Source organism: Rhipicephalus sanguineus, chromosome 4 (assembly GCF_013339695.2).
Source record: "Rhipicephalus sanguineus isolate Rsan-2018 chromosome 4, BIME_Rsan_1.4, whole genome shotgun sequence".
Taxonomy (NCBI): domain Eukaryota; kingdom Metazoa; phylum Arthropoda; class Arachnida; order Ixodida; family Ixodidae; genus Rhipicephalus; species Rhipicephalus sanguineus.
The window spans coordinates 59,418,822-59,442,369 of record NC_051179.1 but is presented as its reverse complement, the minus strand read 5'-3'; the positions used below and the strand labels follow the sequence as shown (position 1 = coordinate 59,442,369).

At 48.6% G+C, this 23,548-nt stretch overlaps 1 protein-coding gene across 1 annotated transcript in view; it reads right to left on the bottom strand.

Moving 5' to 3' along the window:
• Window positions 1-14,811: 14,811 nt before the first annotated feature.
• The window catches only part of LOC119390058 (mucin-2), a 78,275-nt gene continuing 69,538 nt past the window's right edge, over window positions 14,812-23,548 (bottom strand). Inside the window, exon 9 of the mRNA XM_049414629.1 lies at window positions 14,812-23,056. Within this exon, the coding sequence (XP_049270586.1) occupies window positions 15,710-23,056 (7,347 nt within the window). The 3' untranslated portion in view covers window positions 14,812-15,709. The remainder of the gene's footprint in view (window positions 23,057-23,548) is intronic.

Here is a 23,548-nt window from a genome sequence, read left to right as displayed (position 1 = left end):
TTTATCATATTTTCGGTAATACATTGGGCACGTGTTGTTTGTAATTTTACCGTTACGACGGGTTTCTGCGCCTGCAGCCATTTCTGTTGCTGTTTAGGGGGGGGGGGGGTCTTGGGCGCGTGTGCGTATTTTCTTGCTGTTGTAATCTTTTTTAAACGAAGTTTCGTGGTTTCTGATAATAACAACCGCCGGGACTTTTACGCGCCAAAACCACGATATGATTATGAGGTAGGTCTCAGTCGTGGGCTCCGGGTGATTTCGGCGACCCGGGGTTCTTTCACCTTGCACTGATGGAATGCTACCGCCACGGCCGGGATCGAAGCCGCATCCTTCGGGCCAGCAGTCAAGCACCGTAACCACTTTCCCATCTCGGTGGCAAACATTCACAGTTGTCAGAAGCGTTCGTCCTGCTTACCCCATCTGTCACGCCTTACATTGTCCTCTGTATTTCGTCTCGCAGCACACTCACTTATGCATCCCCACCTGACCCCAAATTGCACTATTTTTATAGTCATGTAATGTTCAACAAAGAAGTTTGAGAAAATAACGTGGACGCAGCAAGCACAGGATCGGATTAATCGGAGAATGTGGGATTTGCCCTGCATTGGGCGTAGTCAGACTGATGAAGATATCTGTTGAAAAATCCGAGGGTCGTCAGAACGTGGGTGCCGAGCCCCATTCGGTTTAGCCAGCTCTGTGGTGAAGAGGTCCACAAGGGCAATTCGTCGCCTGGTAGAATCCTCCTCTTGCGTGGAGCGATACCGGTATCAGCTTTGAGAAAGACATTCACTGCTTCCGCGTCAGGGGAATTCCCCCCCATCGGTTCACCTCTCGAAAAAAAAAAAAAGAAACGTGGATCACGACATAGGAGCAGGCACGACGGAAAAGTAATCTGAAGCAATAGTCGGATAACTTTCGTCTCGGCCACAGTTCGCATATTAAGAAAGGTTACGTAGCCAAGCGCGCTGAGTCTCTCAGAGAGTCAGGTATTCCTGGGCTGAACCACGTTCATTGTAATTTCATACTGAAATTTCCTTCAGACGTAACATTGTCCAAGAGGCACGAGAAGGTGCTATATTTGACGTACTATTGATTTACATATCGTTACGTGGAAGTAAAAAAGTTGAAAAACTATTTCTATAGATGTATATGTTTGTGTATAGATGTATAAAGACTCTACATCTATACACAAGCGTATAAAGCACTGGACGAGATGGAAGACAGCCCACATCAGACAACGCATATGATCTTGTTTAGTTCCTCCAGATACTGCTATAGACTGAGTCCCAATATCTACGTCTTCTTCGACAGCTTGCAGTATTGTTTTGCTATTGTAGATTTCTGTTATTTAGTTTTTGGGCTTATTCCTCAGTGCTGGTATTGTATGAATGTACTTACTTACGTTTCGCTGGGACATAGTTTTCCCTGTTAATGGCGCCATTGGTCGCGACTTTTTCTAAGTACAGAAAGAAAACGGGGGCATCTACGCATTAGTTGTGCAAGGACTAAGGAAACAGCGATGTTGGTAGCCTTTTCCTTCTCCTCACCCTCACTTATTTCTCTATCCCACCCCTAGCTATACTGTGCCATACAAGACTATGCTTTACCCTCTTTCCTCTTCCTTAGCCTCAGATCACTCCTCCTCACCCTCAGTTCCCTTTCCCACCCCTTGCTCTACTCTACTATACTATACTATACTATACTATACTATACTATACTATACTATACTATACTATACTATACTATACTATACAAGGCTATGCTATGCTTTGCTGTCTGCCCTAATCATTTTTGCACCTCACCCTCACATCACTTCTTCTCACAATCAGTCCCCTTTGCTACCCCTTGCAATAAAAATTGGCCGCGTATCTGCGTGCTCCGCTGCAAATGCCGTCTAAATACGATAGAGGAGGTGCAGCGTGAGATATGGACGCCATCTGGCAATACGTCAGGAAACATGAGCTTGTGCAGAGGGTTCCCTTCCTCCGTGGCAGAGGGCGTTCGTCGGCGCGTATAGCATGGCATTTTCAGCGTAGCTTAAGAAACTAGGGTCTTTAGAATTACGAATCTATGCATTTTTTATTAAAGGAACACACCACCTAATACTTACCTAGTGATGTTGCGCCTCAGATATGCGTAATATTTACTTTTTGATCGACAACGTTCACAAGTATGAACATCCGTACCAGTTCAAGATGGGTGGGCGGTAAGCAAGTGGTTCAACTTTGGCCGGGTGGCTGAATCGGGTGACAGACAAACAGAAAGACAGATAGCCCAAAATTTCTGCGTTTAAGTTCCCCAAGAAAGACTATCGTCTTTAATATACTATGCTCGTTGGCTTTGCGGGCCGTGGTATAGCTAGGCCGGGCTTCACCTCTCTTAACGTGGCTCCTCCTCGCTCAACTAGTTACTGCGGGCAACAACGGAGTTTTGCCAAGCTTAAAGGGACGCTAAAGGCAAATATTAGGTCGACGTTGATTGTTGAAATAGCGGTCCATAAACCTCGTAGTGCTACTTTTGTGCCAAGGAAGTGCTTATTTTGTAATAAAATCACGTTTTAGTGGTCCGCATCGGGTTAGCGCCCTTCAAGTCACCCGCCTGAAATCAGTCTTTCACACGTCACTGCTGCCGTGCCCAACGTTGCCCGCCTTTACTGCGCGGCGGCGTGCAATGGCGGCGGGCGTCATTCGGGCATCCGGCAACATCGCATGCATGCGGCATTTTGTCGAACTTTCTGTCAGAACGACTTTCACGAGCACGCGAAACACACGCGGCAGTACGTGATACCGAAACTACCGCTGAGACGCGACCGGGTGAGCGAAGCAGGGCGCCGGGCGAAGCGCAGTTCGGCGAAAACGGAACCTTTGAACCACGCTCGCCGTTCCCCATGGCAATGCCAAAGAGGTTACTTTGGCATTGCCGGCTACTTCTCTTGCATAATAGTTGCCGTCGCAAAGTAGGGAACAAATGGAAAAGTATACAAATAAATAAATTTATTTTGAGATGCAACCGCCTGGGAAAGAGACATGCGTAATCACTGAGTCTTCAGCTTCTCTGCTGCCCAACTCAAAGGCAGGACTGTAGGGCACGGGAGAATGAACACGATGCAAATTCTACGTCCTGCAAAAGCGAGTCTATCGTTGAACATGCCATAAAATGTCTCTCCCTTCTTGTATCAGCGGGTAAAACCCCGGCCTTAGCGGGCAAAAAAAAAAAAAAAAGAACTCTTGTTTCAGTGACTGCTCCAAATGTTTCAAACATCGCCCCCACAAGGTTTTTGCATTGCAAATGGTACCCTGCAGGGACGTATGACGTGAGCAAAAGGAACTTCGCATTTGGTGTATAGCTTATGTCGTAACCAGATTGTACAGTCATCATACTAGACGCCATGGAATGCAAATATCCTCCCCATCTCTTTCTCTCGTCGGTGTAACTCCGGATCTCGCGAAGAGCTGTATAGTTGCATAGAACACTTGTTCAGTTTTCAGGTCGGTGAAGAAATAGGACTTCATTCTTTCGAAGCGACTTCGGACTGATCTTGAACCGGAACTTTTCAGCGGCCAGCGTTAAAGGTAGGTATACGTACATACAGACCAGCGGGAAAAATTCGCGCGATATCTCAGCACGCCTTATATGGCATAGTTAACAAAATAGTACATAGTTTCCCCGAGCACAAAGCACTGACAAAGGCAACACAGTGTAGCGTCGCGCTAAAGGTTGTCAGTCACGGAGTCTTCGAACAATACACGGAGGGGACAGAACGTGACAAAGCACATGACGTCACCTGTGCTGCGCATTAGAAACAGCACACTTGCAGGGACCAAGGGGGTCATGAGGCGGGCGGGGGTAAACCATCAACGGCATTGCCGGTGTTCCGGTGAAATGATTACACAGATATAGCTTGCGTTTAACGTCAGGTATGATATCACATGCATACACCATGCAGGGTGTGGCGTGCCACAGCCGCGCTGGAACGAAAGAGCTAGCAATCCAGCGCATAGGACAACGCATAGGACAGCAGCGGAAACCAATACGCTGCCCTAGCCTCGCAAATCCCGATTCAGCTGACCGTGATGGCGCATCCACTTGGTTGGTTGTTTCGCGAAACTTTATTAGTAGTCCTGAGAGACGCGACTAGCGCGCAGTGGACTCCTGCCATTTGGACGGGCAGGCTAAGCCTGACCGCCCCATCGTGGGCTCTCTGGACGGCCCAAAGCTGATCCCCATTGTTGGGGCTTCTGACCGCGGAGCACTATACTTGGCTTGGTTGGCTTAATCACTGCCCAGTAACGAAGGGCATCGCCAGAACATGTGGTCTAAATTAGCTCCTTCCCCGCAACGGGGACACGAGCTACTAGTGTAAGTATCCGGATACATTTTGTGAAATAAAGCCGAATTTGGGTATACGAAGCTGTCTGGAAGAGTCTAAGTGTCGTCGCCTGGGCATCCACTTAGTTTCGTCAATTTTTGAAACACAACAAGGCATTGCATGTTTTTGAAAAACCTCTCATCCTTGGCTGCACAAAATGGACGTGTGCCTCGAAGGTGCAGAAGGTAACGAAAGCGTTATTGACGTATTTAAATTCAACAGGCTTGTGCGACCGCCTGTAGACTGGATGTGCTCTCCCAAGCGCGCGCGCGATTCTGTCAGTCTCCCTCTTTTCTTCTGTCTCTCTTTTCGCCCCTCTATTCCTCTCCCCCAGTGCAGGGTAGCAAACCGGACGTGCGTCTGGTTAACCTCCCTGTATTTCCTTGCTTCTCCGTCTCATGCTTCACGCTCGAGGGCGGAGCATGCCCCGTCGGCTCCGGAACAGCACGGCGCTTACCTCCCGCGTACATAAATCTTCAATCGCAATCAAGCCTGGTGTAATACCCGGCAAAAAGGAAGTGTATAGATGACCGCACTCAAATGGCGTGCGTACTCGCAATAATAACTAACTAATCACTAACAGCGCAGATGTCGGGGATTGCAAAACCAAGCTCATCACGACTTGCAACAGCTACTTTTGCTACACTCGTCATTTTCTGGCTGTGATCGCCAAATTAACGGCAAATACAACTGCTAGCGCATAGAGGTCCGCGCCGTGATAAACATCTCATTACGAAGATTCAGCAGTGAGAAGAGATACATGCGAAGGGGAAAATCTTAACCAAAGTGAGGTTCTTTAAACGCTGCACTACTTGCATTAACGTTAACCTTTAGGTAATTGCGAAGGTATCACGCAAGCGCACTTCGGAAAGTTCGCCCGCAGGCACTAGCGGATTTCGCTCGCTGACTACGCGTTCATTGCGCGAGCACCTGACTCTGCGTTGAAAGGCTTGCGCTGTTTGACTGACTAACTGATAGAAAGAGGGAGAAAGAGAGATATATATACAACAGGGAGAGGCAGAAGTCTTAACCAGAATATAAACATATGGTTTGCTACCCCACATTAGGGGGAGGAGAAAGTGAAAAATATGGAAAAAAGAGCCTAGAGAAAAACCAGGCGCGCACAAAAAAAAAGGGGGGGGTATGATACACGGAACATCATCGCCTTTCTAATAGGCCACTGCTCCGTTAAAAATTCAATAATGTCGTGATGGACTTACGGTGCGACGACAGTGGAATATACTTCCTATACTTTGTGGGAAGAGTCTTCAACATTTAGTGTGCACAGCTAGTGCAGAACTGAAGTTACGTCAACGCCACCAGCCTATCCATGTTTAGTGCAGGATTAAAGCCTCTCCTAGGGATTTCTGTTTCGCCGTTACAAAAGTGCATTTGGAGTCTTTCTATTTTTTTCTTTGTGACTACCAACAAAAGGACTTCCTGCAGTTTCAAGCAGCGTCAAGCATTGAAAAATGAGCCTAGTAAACTCTCCGTGCTTAGTTGTTCGTCCAGCAAACGCCGCGGCGACACAACGTCATAGCCTTGATTGTACATGGCAACGACGCCAGCAACGCGGCGGAAATTATTACAGTTAGCCCTTTTAAAAAACGAAGTGTTTCGATCGTGGCCGCAACATTGCCTGTAAAGCCCAAAACGTAAATAATATACGCTTAATCGGTTTGGAAAATACCAAACTGCACTTTGCCGTGCACTGCACTATGCAGTCGGCAAAGGTCGCAAAATATTTTTAGAGCCGTGACGGCTGCTAAGCCATTAAAATATTCCTGCCATCACGTGTTTATTTTCTGAAACCCGCTTTGCAACGCAATACAAAAATGCGAGCAGTTGTGTATATTTTCATGAACGCGTGACTCTACACTCGACATGATCCGCAATATTGTCCAGTCAACATGTCCGGACTTGGATAGGCGGTGCCCGTGGGCGACTTTGCAACACCTATGGAGTATAGCTCGGGTAAAAGCGCGCTCCTTGCGAGGGCTGATCGCATAAAGAGCGAGATGAAAAGTGGACCAATCTAGGAGACATTGCTGAATCTGATCGAGTGGATCACGTAGACCGCACAGCGGAGGCTTCCGCGTTTTGTTACTACGTAATCGCTGCAAAGTGCGTTTCAGAACATCAGTTCTATAACGTTCGATTAACAGGTTTCACGATAGCTTCACCTCACAATGACAGCAAGGTATGCGTTACAGGGGCGCTGCCGGAATTTTATTTCGCGGGGGAACGGTCCCCTTTACGCACGCTCCATGCGTATTTCCATGTGTGCGTGTACATACAAACAAGAAATTTCGGGGCTCGGAGCGTGGATGTGGGAACTCCACTTCTATGGTCTTCCTCGCCCACGTCTGGTCTCGCGCGCCGTGTCTGATTGCTTCACAGCTGTAGAAGGTGTAGAGACCACAAGACCCCTTTTCGGGAACTTGTTGCAGCTTACCAAGGCTCCACTTCCACGGCGCTATATACACAAGTGGTGAGACCTTCGCCACACCTGAAGTGCCTGCGCCAGCCATAATCGCGTTTGACAATTCGTTGAACCAAGGAAAAGGCTTTCATGGTGGCACTATAATACACACTACACTTTTGTCATTGACTGTGGTGTTGGAACAAAGAACATACATTTAACCGATATTGGTTTCCAACACTACCTCTACAGGTGCTGTTAACTCGCATCTTGGTCTTATTAGCCACAATCAAGTTCACGTTTCCCCACATGATGCTTTCTGCGGCGTCAGGAACTTGACTTCTTCTCAGGAGAATTTCAGGACTATATGCAAGGGTTGTGCGATGGTACAAAATGTGAAGCGCACACATGCGCATTATGGGAATGCGTTACTTTCGAATCTCGCGATGGAGGGCGCTGGCGATTATACTGGTGGCTGATCCACTACATATCTATGCATTTTCTTTGGCCCCGTGAAGGTTTTTTTCAGAACGCGTGGTCATACGGACGTCGTTTCTAATGTGGACCCAGGATCGTGATTCTCTGATGGATGTGAGACTCGAAATGAGAAGTATTTCATATGCTAAATGATCACACTGTGTTGAAATAAACATAAATACATATTGGATGCCATCGAATGATAATGTTTTAAACTGGCAGCTTGTTATTTTTTCACTCACCATCATCAAATGCCAAGTCAATTTCTCCGCAGAGAAATTGTTTTCGGAGCACGCCAACACTTCCGCGAAATTTCCTTATTTATTCACGCTTTCTGATTTCACGCTCTTGACTGCGCTTTCATATCTTTGATATTCATTCTCGTACCGCAGTAGACGGCCGCTCTCCTTGTTTACGTCTCACATCGACTGCTCAGCTGCACATCTTCTTAATCGTAACTGCGATATCATCTTTACTTGTATCTTGAACTGGTAAGTACTAGAAGGAAGTAAAAACGTGCCAGCGCCATAACTAACAAAATGCAAAAAGCAAAATGATCGCGCCTGTGTATCTGCCCAAGATGCACCGGTCTACCACATCAGGAGGGCTGAACAAGTACTTATATGGCGAATATCAACAGAACAAGCTCAAGACGATGCTATATGTTTCGCGGTATTTTACGAACTTCCAATTGGATACTGCACTTCTTTTTCTTTTCCTTTGGCAGAGTCCTTGGCGCCGACATAATGGCTAACCTCACGGACGCAACAACAACGCATCGCCGCGAATTCTCAGCCCTTCACGATCAGATTTATACATCAGGATGTGACGAGAATTCAACGAAAGAGCATGAAACTATTTCACTTGCTTACCCGCTTCGTTTAACCGTTTCAACTATAAAGCAGGTGCTCGGAGCTATCGGGATTACGTTCTGAACACGTTTGAGCGCCATGCTGCTACAGGTGGATGCGGCTATACGCATCGACTGTGTGCGCGAACGTGATCAGACTTCACGACTGGCAGTCCCCGGGTAGCCGAGCAACAGCCTTCGGGCATTCGAGCGCTATTTGGCATTGGCGTTTTCATTAATCAGACCACCCGGGTGAGTTTTGTTTTGTTTTAGTAAGGGGGCCGTCACCTTTTATGAGCTAGCGTAACACACGCTACAGTAAGTTCTCTTTGCCATTTACTTTCGGCGATAAGTGGCTTCTTATGTCGCAAGGGAAAGCCTCACCCAAGAGCGCAGCAGGTGGCTGTGCTCCAAGCCGCTGTCTCACCTGCCCGTACCTGACTGCCTACATTAGGTCTCCGTGAAATGTGCACCGCCGTGTCGCCTCGCTGCTTCTCCGTATTTTATTTTTGCTCAAGCGTTGACAAGCTGGTGTACGGATCGAGGGGCGGGAGAAAGGTGCAGACAGTGATGTCATTTCTCTAGATAGGTTACATGTTTCCGCGTTTCGGTGTCGCGGCGAAGATGGCAGAGGCGGATTTTGCATTTCAATGATTCGCTGGTATTTTTCTTTCTCTCTCGTATTAGTTGCCGCGCAGGTGACACACTACTCGGAATCATTAGCGGGGAATAGAAAGAAGACAGTGTCCAACTTGGCACAACGCATCACCGACTCTTGGAATAGGCAATAGCCTAGCCGTAAAGGTGGTGAAAAAACAGCGTTAACGACAGTGTAAGAGTGCACTGCTAGTGACCATGAGAATGCAAGAAAGAGTGCGCGTGAATGGGATCGCGCATCCTCCGTGAAGCTTCGGAAAATACGGGCCTTTCCGCGTGCACGGGCTCTATGGCGTTACGAGTTTTGCCGCCGGCAGTGTGCATTCCAGCGCGTTCTGGTTTCGCATTCGCTTGCGTAAGCGAGGTCGCGTAATTTTATGAATAAGGATCGTCGCACGAAATTCCACATGCGTGGTGTGGTAGCTGCAAGAACGCCGGCTTAATGTTGGCTCGGTGGTACGCGTGTTGAACGGCTGCCGTCTAGCCACACGGCGACTCGGGGCTGCGACTAGCAAACTGGTTATACTTTCGCAACTGTTTTAATATAGTAAAGATCTCACGAAAAAAATATAGAATATGCTAATTTAAACATATTTGCCGCGTGCTCACGCAATGGAACATTATTCTTGGCCACTTCACCATCTTCTCAATCTATTCTGTATTCGACTCTGAATCGTGTCCGTCATAAATGACACTGTTCGTGCAAAAGCACTCGATGAATTGAAAGACGCGACGTGCAATTCTGGCTTCGCCTCGGCGCAGCATACTACTGTTGCAACACCAGTGAAGAACGGCGCAGCTACAGCTGCACAGTTATACCCGCATGCGAATTTTCAATAACCTTCTTTCCTCGGCGTAGGGTAGCGAACCGGCAATGTATCCGGTTGACCTCATCGCATTTCTTCCTATTTTCACTCCCTCTTTCACTCTAAAAAGAAAAAAAAAGAAGGATACGTATACCAACTAATGACAAACCAACAGGCCCAAATTCCAACCTTGGTGAAATACTCCGTGCCCGTAAAAATGTTCCCCGGCAGGATACACGCGCTCTTATCCCACCGTGTGTCTGCTCTCTCCCCCTTCACCTTACTAGGGCGGAGGAAGTCGTGCTTAGGAGGCTTCGGGCAGGGGTGGCTTTTACGCCAGCTGTTATCTCAACATGGAACTGGTCGCATTTACCAGTTGGTACTACGTGCCCGTACTGTTCTGTTCCAGTGATGCAAGCAGATGCATACCACCTTACATGGACATGCCAAGGATTACACTCGGAACGCTCCCGTCATCTCCTGCAAGCTGGTCTTCGCTACAGTGACACAAACAGTTATGGCCGATGGATACATAACAACACATTCCACAAGACACTTCTTCACTTCATACACAACACCGGCCTAACGGCGCACATTTAACACAAATATACATAAGAAATATTATGCCTTAAGGGCATAATATTTGCGATAATAATCGCAAATTAAAAAAAAAAACATATAGCACTAAGCGTGGCCTCCGAGATGTCATGGGAACGAGAAGCGCGCTGGTGACGACACACCAATTAGTAACAATTGTTGAAACACAATTTCCGTATTAGAAGCACAGGCTCTTACGCTCGGCCTTTTACGAGGAAGACCAAATACTCCAATGAAAAAAATGTTCGTAATTTGAAAGAAACCTTAACTGCTGCAGACAATAAAGATGACATTTTCTCAACAATAAGTAAATAAATAAATGAATTATAAATCGAATTACTTTTTTATTCATATTCATCTTGAGAAATTCTAATGTAAAGACAACTTCAGCTGGTTCGCGCATTTGTAGCTAACGCATTCAGCGGGGCTAGTTGGTATTGACATAATGAATCCTTAATACTAACGAACACGCACTACTGACAACAAAAAACGACGTTAGCGGTTGTCCTGTGTCGTTCTGCGCAGCCTTAGTGCGTGTTCTGCCATGATATGGGTTTCGGGATTTGGTTCTCCTTAGAGCTATGTAATTAAAGCTTCGTTGTTTAATCACTCAAGTCACGGCGGCTCGCAAGCATTGGGGTTCGAGGGGGTAAACAAAGCCCTTCGCCACTCGATAGTTTCGACATACTGCCGCGGGCTGGCGGGAGAACTGGAGGAGCTCAGAACGACAGCCATTGAAGGTGAGGCCCGCGCTTACATAACTCGGTCGTTCTGTACGCGAGTGAAAGCGAAAGGAAAGTAGCGCCATCAGGTGAGAAACACGCGTAATTAGTTTGCGAGCACGCAGACGGATGTCCCTACTCTTTGCAGAGATGGCGCTGCCCATCAATGCCCAACTGGCCCAACGCTTTTCAGATAGTCAAGCTAGTTAAGCGGTAAATTTATGAGAGTTTCTTTTAGGAAAGCATATTTAATTCAGATATAAAAGACATTACGCAAAAATATCAGTGTTATATTATCATTATTGTTATATAAGTGCTACATTTGTATGTTATAAGACCAGCTAGACAGTAAATTACCCTACCGTAATATGTTTTCTGAACAAAGTATTTCTGTACGTACATTGAGTGCATCTTAACATTACAAGGCACCTTTCACTCCTGCAATAGCCCTACAATAGGGCTGACAGTATGAATGAATGAATTAATGAATGAAATTAATCAGTCAATTTGGTGGTTCGGAGGTCTCCGCCACGTTATAACGGGTGCATTTATAGTGTTCATTTATGCAGCAATCCCTTCAATCGCCTAATCACAGCCTACTGTCCAACTACTGCCACGTCGGACCTCGAGTACTTGTGCGCACGCTATGTTGTCGCGTCATTGCGTTACATTTTATTTCGTTTAAAGTTTTGGTAACTTGCATGTAGCTTCTCAGCAACGTTTGTTAAAGTTTTGTTAAAGTTAAAGCAACAAGTTATGTTAAATTGGGACAATGCATCGCGCGTGTTTTGCATTGTTTCTCACTGCTGTACACTGGCGTAACCAGGGGGTGGGGGGTTAGGGGGGTCATCCCTCCCCCCCCCCCACGAAATTCTTCATTTTTGAATGTGTATATATGCACGAACACATACAAAGGCACGCACGAACATACATAAAGTAGGGTTAACCCCCCCAACCCCCCCCCCCAAAAAAAAAAAAAAATTCTGGCTAGCTACTGCTGCTGTGGTTGCAAAACCAGCTGGACAGAACAACGGTAGGGCTTAAAAAATTACGCGCTAGGTTTTCTGGTACACACGCGCGTGATGTGCTCACAGAACAAAACAGCCGAATCTAAAGTATCCCCGTGTTTTAGTCAAATGCTTACATCTTGCCAGTAACGTGAGATTCCTTGATACGTCGCTGGTCAACACATCTTGCCATCGGGTTTCTCGTAGAGTAATAAGCATCTCTATATTTTCTTGTGGCACCGCGGTGCAGTATTTTGAATGTCATTTGAACTTACATAAGCGGCAGCTGGAACTTAACGGGGCTGCACCAAAACAGCTTTCAGAGTTCAACTACTACAGTACTCCACCTTGCGTGAAGTGTACGACGTATATAGCTCTGTTACATTTCAAGAAAGGGGGTCAATGTTATACTGCTTGCAAGGGGTTCTAAGGAGTGTTTTTTAAGGGTGTACATCAGATTTAGCTCGTGCAAGCTCAAGCACGCCCTCAAATCTTAAGCTAGTTTCGGTGCCATTCTAAATCTTACAATGAACGCTCCTACAATACTTATCAAACAGTCTCGACCTCAAACGTTCCTCAACAGAAAGGTTGCGTGCACATTCTAGGGGTAACTTGAAGCATGGAAGTCGAAGATGCATTGCAGAATCTTCACAAGTAATGCAATGAACAATATTTAGCTGAAAGAACGCGAAGAAGGATGCACCCGAAAAGACTTAATAGCATGAGGGACTATGGTAGTAGTGTTTAAGGAACTGTGTTATCATATGTTTGAAAACACCTAAAGTATGTGTACAATCACTTTGCGGGTCTTAGTTTTTGAACTGAAAGCACAATATTAGAGGTAATATGGAAGCAAGCCCACGAGGGGGTCGAAAAATATTGCAATTTTGATATTTCGATCAGGAAATAGATAGAACGAGTGATAGAAAATAGAATGCGTGATAATCAAGCCGACAAGGGACTCAATAACAACGTGATCTGATTTTCTTTTATGGCTTTGCTGGAAGATTTATACGAGATGCTGAAGTGCGATTTCATGGGATTTTTTACGGGCCTGTGGTCTTCACTATCATGGATTTTAGTAAAAAGAAGCAGCCGGTGCTTCATATGGAGGCGCAAGTATCTTATAAACAAGATATATTAAAAAAATAAGTAACCTGTCATTGCACTGTGAAAGGTGCGGGCGCTCGTTCGCTCTTCGCAATTTCGGCGTTATTTGCCTAAATGACCGTTGCGCGCATTATAAAATCAGCAGATAGCCAAACGTTGGTAAACACAGCAAGGCACGCCTACCAATGTGCGACAAAGGTACTATTGATCAAAGCTGAGCACTCGTAACCTTAACGAAAAAGTAATACGGGAAAATTAAGCCTCTTTAAGGCAACCTGCCATCGTTGACAATGGCTGTTAGGTGACCATATACAGACACATCCGATTCGCATTTACCAGTCGATGTACAGCAGGAGCCCATTCTACATTAATTGGTTTTCTTCGTTTTTGAGTGGTATTTGCAATGTTGTCATGACTCATACTCCATAGACAGCTGGGCCATGGTTCACGATTTCATTTGTCCGTAAGTCCTGCTTGGCCGGTCCCGTTAAGTAAGAACTCTCGTAAGCATAGGTCGGTAAACTCACTCATGAGTCGATTCACTCAGACTCAGATCTAGCTGTGAGTCTGAGTATGAGTGAGTCCCGGTGAGTAATACTTTGGTGAGTTTCGGTCCGTGTGAGTCCGGCTGAGATAAATTTTAGTGAGCCTGAGCCCGGGTGAGCCCTAAAGGCAAAATATATTTCATGAGTGAGTCGTGAGTGAGCTCCACATATCTTGCCGACCTATGCTTGTAAGAATACAGTAAATATACTCGTATGTCCAGTATCAGTATCGGCCGATTTTTTAGATGTGAAGCATCTTATAGCGGAGTTCAATCCGGTGGTGGCGGTGTGCGGCGCGACCACCCTTACTGCGCATGCGCAAACCTTCTCCACTTCCCCTCTCCACTCCCTCTCTCCCCTTTTCCTCTCCACATCACATCTCCCCTTCCCTTTCCCTCTCTCATTTCTCTTTCCCACCCCCTCTCCACTCCTCCTCTCCCATTCCCCTCTCCCATTCCCCTCCCCTTTCCCCTCCCCTTTCCCCTCCCCTTTCCCCCCCCTTTCCCCCTCACCACTCCACCTCTGAAACGCGGGCTCTACATGCCGAAACACTGCTTCGCATCGCCTCATGGTCCCCTTTAGCGGGAGATGGTGTGATTTTTTCCCTTACGAACGATTATGGCGTAGGACGTTTTCGTGGATGCGTCTCATGCATGGCTTTTTGTCGCGTTTTCCCGTTTGTTCAATGCATTCAGCAGTAATGGGAAAAGCTTGTCAAGGGTCCTCGAGTACACCGATGTGGCACCTTTAAACGACGCTTGGAGCTCTCCCCAGAAATTTTTAGGCGTCGACATTTTTTAGGCGTAGACATTTCTGGTCGCTCATTTCTGGCATCTATGGCGTACATAGAAAACGGAAGCAAGGGCTCTTGCAACACATGTGTTCTAGCGCTGGCACTGGAGTTGACGATCTTTCGAGCCACAAGACGTCCTGTTCACACTACATTTTTTACATAACGAGGCGGCGGGAGACATGGCTCGCTGGCGTTGAGCGCGCACAGTTGCTATTTATTGGTTCCTCGTGCGCGCATTTCAAAGTGGTCAATCGAAGCGGTGGGCGGTGAAGCAGAGCGGTGGGCGGCATTTCCACCACCGCCCAATGTGTGGAGAACCCTGGACGGTAGCCTGGAAGCTGCCATCGGCCAACGCCGCGCTGGCCGTCGCTATAGCTCTTCCAATTAACTCAGAACGTAAGCTGATCATCGGCGATTTGAATCACACCTGGCGGCAAGAGTCAGTTAAAGAAAAAATACGAACACATTTTAACTTTATTGGCGATTGTCATGGCACAAACTCGAATGGCATCGCCGAAGCAATTGTACGTTTAACATCAGTCATCGTCGTTTCTGACGATAACTTCCTTCCAGTGCCAAACTTCAACAGCACAATGTACAAAGCAAGCATCAGGCACGCAGCACCTCCTTCGCATAACATCGCTGTCCTTTCCACAAAACACCTCGTAACAAAGTTCGACACCATTTCACAGCACAACAACACACTGACATACAGCGTTTGAACGTCCTCACTGATGCGGCCTGCAGTATGGTTCATTGCACTGCCAGCAGCGCCAGCTACAATGCTTCACAGAGTACTAGTCACCACAAGAACACTCACTGGTTGCACAGAGCATTAATCCACAGGGGGATGCACCGGCTTCGACGCAGCAAAAAACACTCCTGCACTTCCCAAAACACATAAACTTCTGCTGCTTGATTATTGCAACTGCGCAAAAAACGGACGGAAACACGAAGGGCGAGAAAAGGACAAACAAGCGCTGCTTGTTAGTCTTGAATGAAATCTCTTCCTCTCCTTGAAGACCCGCAATTATTCTCGCCAGGCGCTGTTCGATCTGTTTGCTTTAAGCGCGGTGGCGTAAGTACGTTCTTCCTTTAAGACTTCAACATTCTCTCCGAAAAGAGGGCTGACACGGACTGACGGCTCCTCACCAGTGCTTGAAGACGACAGCTTGGATGTAGTCTCGGAGTCTCCATAATCGCACTCATTTTGAGCTTGTCACACAAAGGTTTTGGCACCCGTCCCATTTTGGCGTGGACGGGAAACTTCAACAACGCTGTCGTGAACGCAATGTTCTTTTTTTTAAAGGCCAGTAGTTCGTATTCCTAAGGAAGAAGAACAAGACTGCTGCTATCATTTCTTCTTTTTCCCAATCTTGAATACAAATCGTCCGTTTGGCAAATCGAAGCAGCACTTAGCCGGCGTGTCTCTGGAAGACCTCGATCTTAGAATACTACCATCGTCATCGAAAGACAGCTGCGCACTGCCCGTTGTCAAGGGCGAGTTCAGTTGACCGCCTAACTGAATAGGATGCAGATTTGTGTTGAACAGAGTCATCGGATCCGTGGTCAGGCTCAGCGGTGTATTAAGCGATGTCGCTTGGAGAAGGTGTGCAGGTGTGTTTTGCTGGATGGCGCGTAGTCGGTCGATGAAGAAGCCCTGCTGAGCATTGAGCAGCGGCGTTGGGTGCGTCGAAAGCTGTTGCGTATTGGTGAAACCACCACCTGTGACTGTGGGCCCTACTTGTGTGCTGGGAATGTTGAAGGCCTGGTTGGCGGGTGGCGAACGATCTGCAGTCATTTTTTCTGCGGACGTACGTTCCGGTTTAATGAGACGATGAAAAATCGCTATGGCTTTCGCGAGCTCGACGCTGTATTCCTCTTGGCTGGTAGGCAGGGGTGGCGGGCTTGTGGTTGTCCTGGGTCTCGGAGTTGTGTGGCCATCGCTGTGACCGAAAAGGTGCGGAGGCGGTGCCAACGATGAGGGCGGGAGTGTGGTGACCGCGGGCGGCGGGGGTGGAGTAGCTGGGGTAAATATGTCTTGAGGCACGTACCTAATGTCCTTCGGAGCGGGCGCTTGCGATGTCAGCTCCTGCGAAGTCAGCGTTCCAGCGTGATGACCATCGGAAAAGAATGGTTGCTCCGTCACGAGCTGTCCTGGTGTCGATGTGTGAATATTCAAGTTCTTTTCCGCAGAGTTGTTGGGTCCCTCGTGGGACGAAGGTCTATCAAAAGTTCGTGCATGTTTCGGCAGTTCACCAAAGCTGGTCGTTACGTCCGAGGGAACCCTGCTAACGGGACGATTCGCGAGATTTTTCACATGAATAACTTCCGCCGAGTGTCCAGGCGTCGAGAAATCGGGAACCTTGCCTTCAGTATGGGGTAATTCGGTGGACGTTTCCGCCGACGTTGTGGTTCTAAACTCCTGAGGATTTCCAGGCTGAGGTGGCACGGTGTGAAGCTCCTGGCTGTCGTGGTAGGCCATCAGCGATTCGGGAAAAGCATGCTGCTCTGGGTGTCCCGTCACGGAAGGCGATCTATCTTGCGTGCGCACGGGTTCTATGGAGGGCGCGTGACGCTCACCTTCACTTTGAGATGCGGCATTTGGGTGACGTGTTCCGTCTTGATAGTTACGCGTGCGATCTACGAGCGATGCGCTTAGCTGCTTTTGCGATAATGGATGACTGTGCGCCGAAACGTCGGAGTCAGACGCGTGAGTGACAGCTTTTGGTACCTCAGCAGAAGTAGATTCGTAATGAGATAAGCCCAGGTGAACATTGCTGCCGATTTCTGCTCGAGTGTTCTGTGGTGGAGTCGCTTTGTGCTCCGGCGGTGGCACTGAACTCTCACGACTAGCGTCATCTGGGTTCTTTAACGAGGACGTTTTTAAGAGAAGAGCGATGGCCCTGCGCAGCTGTTCAGGCGGAATGTCTTCGAGCGTCAGAAGCGCTGGAGTTCTTGTTTGAGATGTGTGGTGTTGATTTAGAGGCACATGCCCCCCGATGCTATCTGCAGGTCCCAGGGTTTTCGGGAACGTAGTCTGGGCCCTGTGGTCCTGTTGGCCATGCAAAAGTTGCCTTTCCTCTCCATGTTGGGCTGTAGATCCATGATGTGATACAGCTGGCTCACCTGTCGGTTTCTCGTACACAGCTGTACCTGTAGATACTGTTTCTATGAGCGGATCTTGCTGAATGTTCTGAGGTGTTTTTGCTGGGGCCGTCACTAGAGCCTTGTCTTCCGTGTGGCCTGTATTTCTAGGAAGCACGTAAGGTTCATTGGGCACCTGTGGTTCGTGAGTGCTTACAGAACTTCGAATTCTTTCAGGACGCCGTTGGCCCTGCTGTATCGGTGTGGAAAAGGTATTGCCGCCCCGGGGACTTCCAGGAGGTGCGGTGTGGTGCGTCGCCTTGATGTAATCACGGGTCTCAGGGTCATATTCGAATAAAACAGGCGTTGTCGAAGGACGAACCTGAAGTTTTTCCTCGGATGCTTCCCTGAAAGGTTGGTGCTGGCGTTGTGTTCCATAAGTAGATTGGGTTGAGGGTTTATCACTTATCTGGTGTGATTGCCGTACATCTTCAGCTTTTTCTGCCTGTGATGCAACCGCTCCAGGCCTGTTTAGTTCGTGCTTTGTCGTGAAAGTGTACACATTCGTGTACCTTGGAGTCGAAGTGTTTGCTACGTCTTGTTGTCTCTGTGTTACTGTGAATGCAACTGTGTTCGGTTCGCTAATTGCGCGTAGCACACTTGTTCTGAGTTCTTCAGAGGGCACTTTAGCAGTGTGCTCTTGGAACATAAATTGGGGAGACTGAGGGGGCCTAATTTTGCGAGAAGTAGGAACGAATTGCTCCTGAGCCACGCCTCTATGCGCTTGTTCAGTTCCAACATTCGCGGTTGCCGTTCCTTGCGTTGATATGCCCGAGTCAGTTGGTTGCGGTGATGGTGGTGCAGTCTCAGGATTATCTGTGACCGGCTCCGCCGCATCTCGAAAGTGATCAACTTGCGTCTGCGCTTGAGCTTGACTGCTTTTCGGGAAATATGTGTGGTCTGTGTAGGAAGTGCTTGCGTGCTGCTGATGTTCTTGACCTGGACTTTGATGTTGGGTCGTAATGTCATCTCTAGGTGCTGTCGGCACAAGACCTTCATTTGTCTGAAACTGTCTTGAGACTGCGGGAACACTGTAGGTGCCTTCATCAACGTACTGTAGCTCATCACCACGAGTCACAGCACTAGCTTTTGGAGACGCATTCAACGTTGACTGCGTTCTGTCTGTTGGTAATGGTCCAAGGGAGCTGTGCGGCTTTGGTATACTGGATGTTGAGAATCGAGGTGGCACAGTAGGCCTATAGGGTCGCTTTTGACTCGTCTCAGTGTACAGAGGCGGGCTTTGGGTTCCTGGTCGTGTTGGTCTTGACGGCGTCCTCGCTGGAAAAATGCGACGGCTATTTCCGTTGGTTTCTGAGATTCCTGCCGCGGTCTGGTGACCTGTCACGGTCTGTCCTGAGCTGTGATCAATTTCAGATGGCCTAGGAGTAAGCGTCACACCTCTGGGCATGCCGCTTGTCGTATCTTGAGCTCTCGGGCTTGCATTTTCCAGCGTTACGGTCCCTTGAATCTTGAAGATCTTTTCTGGATGACTGGAGACCTGCGCCGCTGTTAGCTCCTTTACTATCATTCTTCCGAGTCCCGTCGGTTCTTGAGATGATGTTTGTTCTTCTGGTGTTGCACCTGTATTTTCATAAGGGAATGATCCCTGCGGAGGCGCGGATGCTTCGCTTAACGTTTTTGGTCTTGTGAGCTGCTCTCTCGGCCTAGCGGGAATCGTGACATGTTCTCTTGGGGCAGGTCTAGGTGTTCCCCTTTCAGATGTAACTAAAGCAGGCTGGGGAGGCAGTGATGGTTTGTACGATGTGAACGCTGCCGTCGTGTCAGCTGGAGCTCGGAAACTGGAAGTTTCTTGGAGCTCAGCCTTGTCGGTAGGCATCGTTATATCTGTTAGTGCCCTGGCGTTATCCTGATCATATGATGAAGTTTGTTCCATACCTGCATACTCCTTCTGAGTCTCTGCGTCAATGGCTGTGTTTGCATATGATTCTGGAGGAGTCGAAAATACCTTGCTGTCTGCGACAGCATCACGGTAATAGCCAGAGGAAGGCCCGGAATTTGCGGGTATGGCATCTGTCAAGGGCTGTTGTGAAGGACGAGAATTCACAGCCTGATAAGAAGAATAACGTCCTCTATTAGGCGTGCTGTACGATTGCTGCGGTACTTCCGGGGTTTCGGTGATGCGCTGCTTTAAAACTTGTGATGAGTCTTGGGCTGTTGGGAGAACTGTTCTCGGCCTCGCTGTCAAAGTTGTTTGCAAAGGCGCCGTATATGGCGAGTTTTTCCGTGCTTCAGTAAGAGCATGCTGTGGCCGTTGCGGCCTATTAGTTCGTCGTGGCTGAGCCGACTGAGGCTCCTGGGCAGACGTGAAATGTGATCCCTGAGTTGGAGCGGGGACATAGCCGCCGTTATCCGCTGAGTTTAAGTAGACTACGGGCCTTTTAATCGGTCTGACTGTTTCTGTTTGAGCATGCTGCGGAGGCCGGGACGTGTGGCGTTGTGATGTGCCCGGAACAGCACCTAGTGCCGGGCTTGAGTGTCGTACTGCGCTGCCGGTTGCCCTCGTGGATGGGGTATATCTTGCGCTGTTTCCGACCGTCGGCTCTTTCACTGTTACTGCGCTCCCTCGTACAACAAGCTGTTGTTGGGAATGAGGCTCATAGGGAGATGACTTGGTCAATTCGGTTTCACCATTCAGCGAATCATGTTTTGCGTGTTCCTCAGGGGACGTAGATTGTGAAGCTTGTCCAACCGCAGGCTGCGAGGTTGCTATCGGCACTCCTCCTGCCCTCTGTGTGGTCCGAGCATCCGTGTCTTCCGGAAATGTTGAACCTGAACTTTGAGCATTGTCTTGCGACGAAATTTCGCTGCCAGTGGTCTGCCGTCCGGTTGAGTCGGACAGTTGTGTGCCTGTTGGCGGCTTCTCCGTCGGTGGGACGTATGGACGCCGGAGATGACTCCTCGTCATTGGCTTCGGTGCAAACGTTTGTCGAGAGCCAAGTGAATATTTCTTCGTTGGAGCGAAGTACCTTGTACCTGTTGCCGTTCGGGTTTCCTCGGTATTCTTGCTTTGTGCATAAGTGAACGACGTCGATCGGAGCTCCTGGTGGTCGTCACTGCCTTGTGTTGACGAAGCAGGATGTGCACTAGTGGAACTGGGCTCATTCTTTTCAGTGCTGTAATGCGAAGACGCTTCGATAGTTCGTGCGGTTGGCTTCGGCTGGTCGAGCACAAGAGTTGGTGTTAACGGCTTATGTGTATGCACTGTCGTTTGGCGGTACCTCGACGTTGTGTGCACAGGCTTCCCCTGGCTCACTGATGCTGTCGAATGCGCTTTTGCATCCGTGTGGTGGTTTTTCGGCGTTGTTCTGGCTTGCGTAGTTTTGGGTATTCTCCTAAATGGCTCATCTTGGACATCTTCAGAGGAAATTCCTTTGGATGGATCTGCATCGGGTGGAAACGTGCCATATGCCGTGTTTCCTACTTTTGCCCAAGAATAAAGGGACGTGCCAGAATTCGACGTTGCTATCCGTGTCGGAGAGGTAGAATTTCGTGTTCTTTGCCGAGTCCGCTCAAATATCTCCGTAGGAGAGGGTGGACTTGTGTGTGACAACTGAGGCTGTTGCTTGTCTTCCAGCAGTACTGTATATTCTGGGTCGCTTGTCCTCGACCTTAAGGTGCCGTTAGATCGCCTATTCGAGGATCTAGGTGTCCCCTGTTCTTCTACTCTGGCTGCAGGATTCAGCTTCGGCAAGCTTGCAGCGTACTTGCGTTCTTGCAATGTCGGAACACCCGAGCCGGCGTCTGGTGTCGGTTGTCTTGTAGTAGCTACGGTTGGCCTGCCACTAGGCTTTCTTCTTCCTGGTGAAAGCGAATGTTCGGGATCATATTCAACGCTGCTAGTCACAGCCTCATCGTTTAGGTAAGCCTTTTCGGTAGGCCTTATTCCTTCTGGAGTACGAATAAGTGGGATAGTTGTAGGTGAGGGTGATGGGGGCTCCTCTGTCGGTGTTTCCTGAACCGGTTCATCTCTTGGTCGGTTTTCTGGAGGAGGTGAAAAATTGGTGTTTGAATCCGCACCTGGTACATCTCCCGAACTTTGCTCCGGCGCAGGCAATCTCGAATCCGTCTCGGGGTCGGTGAAATATGACGAGGATGCTTGCGACTCTGTAGTTTTGCTGGCAAATATAGAAGCGGGTAATGTGTCTTGAAGCGACATACTGACCATGCGTTGCGACTGCGAGCTTCCTTTGTGAGGCTCTGGTGTGTAAAACACCTTCTCTGCGGCCTGTCTGTCAGGTGCTGTATTGACGCCTTCGCTGATATCGGTGGGACGAGCCGTTGTCCTGTATTCACCATTAGCCGTGATTATACCTTTGGTCGTTCGCGTAGTCTTAGAGCGCTGTGGAATGCTCTGCGTATCGCCATCTGCTGTTGCGTATCTACTATCAGTCGTATGGCTGCGTGTTGTGCTGTGTGTACCTATAGCTTGGGCATGCTTTGCTGACGGCGTCCCTTTGTCCCGTCCAGTGGATGAGTGCTCATATTGGTTGACATCAGGTGATGAGACTGTCATTTGGTTCCTGAACACGGGAGGCTTTGTGGGCTGTGTGGTTGGCTGGCGTTGCTGGGGCTTCCACGTTGCCGCCGTTTCGTTTTGGTCGGGTCCAACGGAAGTATACATCGTCGGCCCTCTTTGTCCACTGACATGCACGGTGTCGGTCCTGAGGGTCATTTCCAAAGGACCACCCGTCACCCATCTTCCAGTGCTAGAAATCGGCGGTGTTCTGGTGACGGCAGCGACGTCGTCAAGCGCGCCGGCGCCGAGGATCGGCGCATCGCTCAGTGTTACGTCGCGACTCACACTCGTCGTAGTCTCTTGGCTCTGGGGCACTCCGCCGTTGGAAACGAACGAGACGGTACGTTCTTGAGCGCCACCATGGTCAGCGACCTCAACCGGCTCTCCTGACCGTGTATAGGGCGGTAGTGCTGTGGGAGCGGGTGTCGTTCTTGGAACAGCCGTCACCGGGTAGCTGTAGTTCAGCGGGTCTTCGAGTTGGGTGTTCTCGAGGAACTCTGACTCTTCGTCGACGGACGTGCGACGTTGAATCGCCGTGGCGCCAACCGGACTGCTTCCCGCGGAGGTGTACGCCCGTCTCTCGAGTGGTAGCTCCTGGAAATTGGAAGGTCCACTCGTGTGTGAGTTTGTATCAAAGTTCACTGGCTTGTGGCGGGCTTCTCCAGTTGAGAGAGTCCGTATTGCTTGGTAGAGAGCGCGATAGTAGTCCGCTATCGACTGGGTCGGAGCCTCTTTTTCTTGAACTGCCGCGTTCTTGCCTTGCGAAACGAAGGGATCCAGGTTGTTAAAGTTGGGAGCCGAGAGCGAGTTGTCGGTCGTGTCGACGTCGTATTCGTCTTCGAGGTTTGGTTTTACGTTGCTATAAAGGTTACTGTGGCTCGGTCCAGACTTGTCGTATTCGACGCCGGACGGATAGTAGGAGCGGATTTTGCGAGCCAGCGTAATGTTTACAACGGTCGTTTGGCCTTCGACGACCTGGACAGGTACCTCAGCGTCGTCGTGTCCTGGAGACGATGCCTGGAAACACCAAAAAAACGCACCAGTTTACAAACGCGATATAATAGATCGTTCATTGTACGAATGAACTTTATTAGTTTAATCAGCATCGCGGGTTAAGATCTTTAATTATGAGGTGTTGCAAAACACAGTTGCGAGTACTCACAAAGGGTTCTCAAATATACGACCCCTTTCCATATAGCCGTTTAGTGGAGTATATAACCGCGTCCCTGTAGAGCTTAATGACAGATGCTGGTTGTACTATTACATAGTTATACCTGCACCGTATTTTCTTACTGGAGTTGAAACCAATTGCCTATCGAGAACAGGATCGCAGCAAGTTGCCAGCACCAAAGGTTAACATGGCTAACAAGTGAGGCTTTGTGATAATTCTTTAATATTTCGCTTAGTTTCAAAACATTTTCGCTTCCCAATTACTTACACCATGTGTAGATTGCACTCATATGATGTATATGCTGAAGATTTTTCCAATGATCTTTATACTACGTTTTT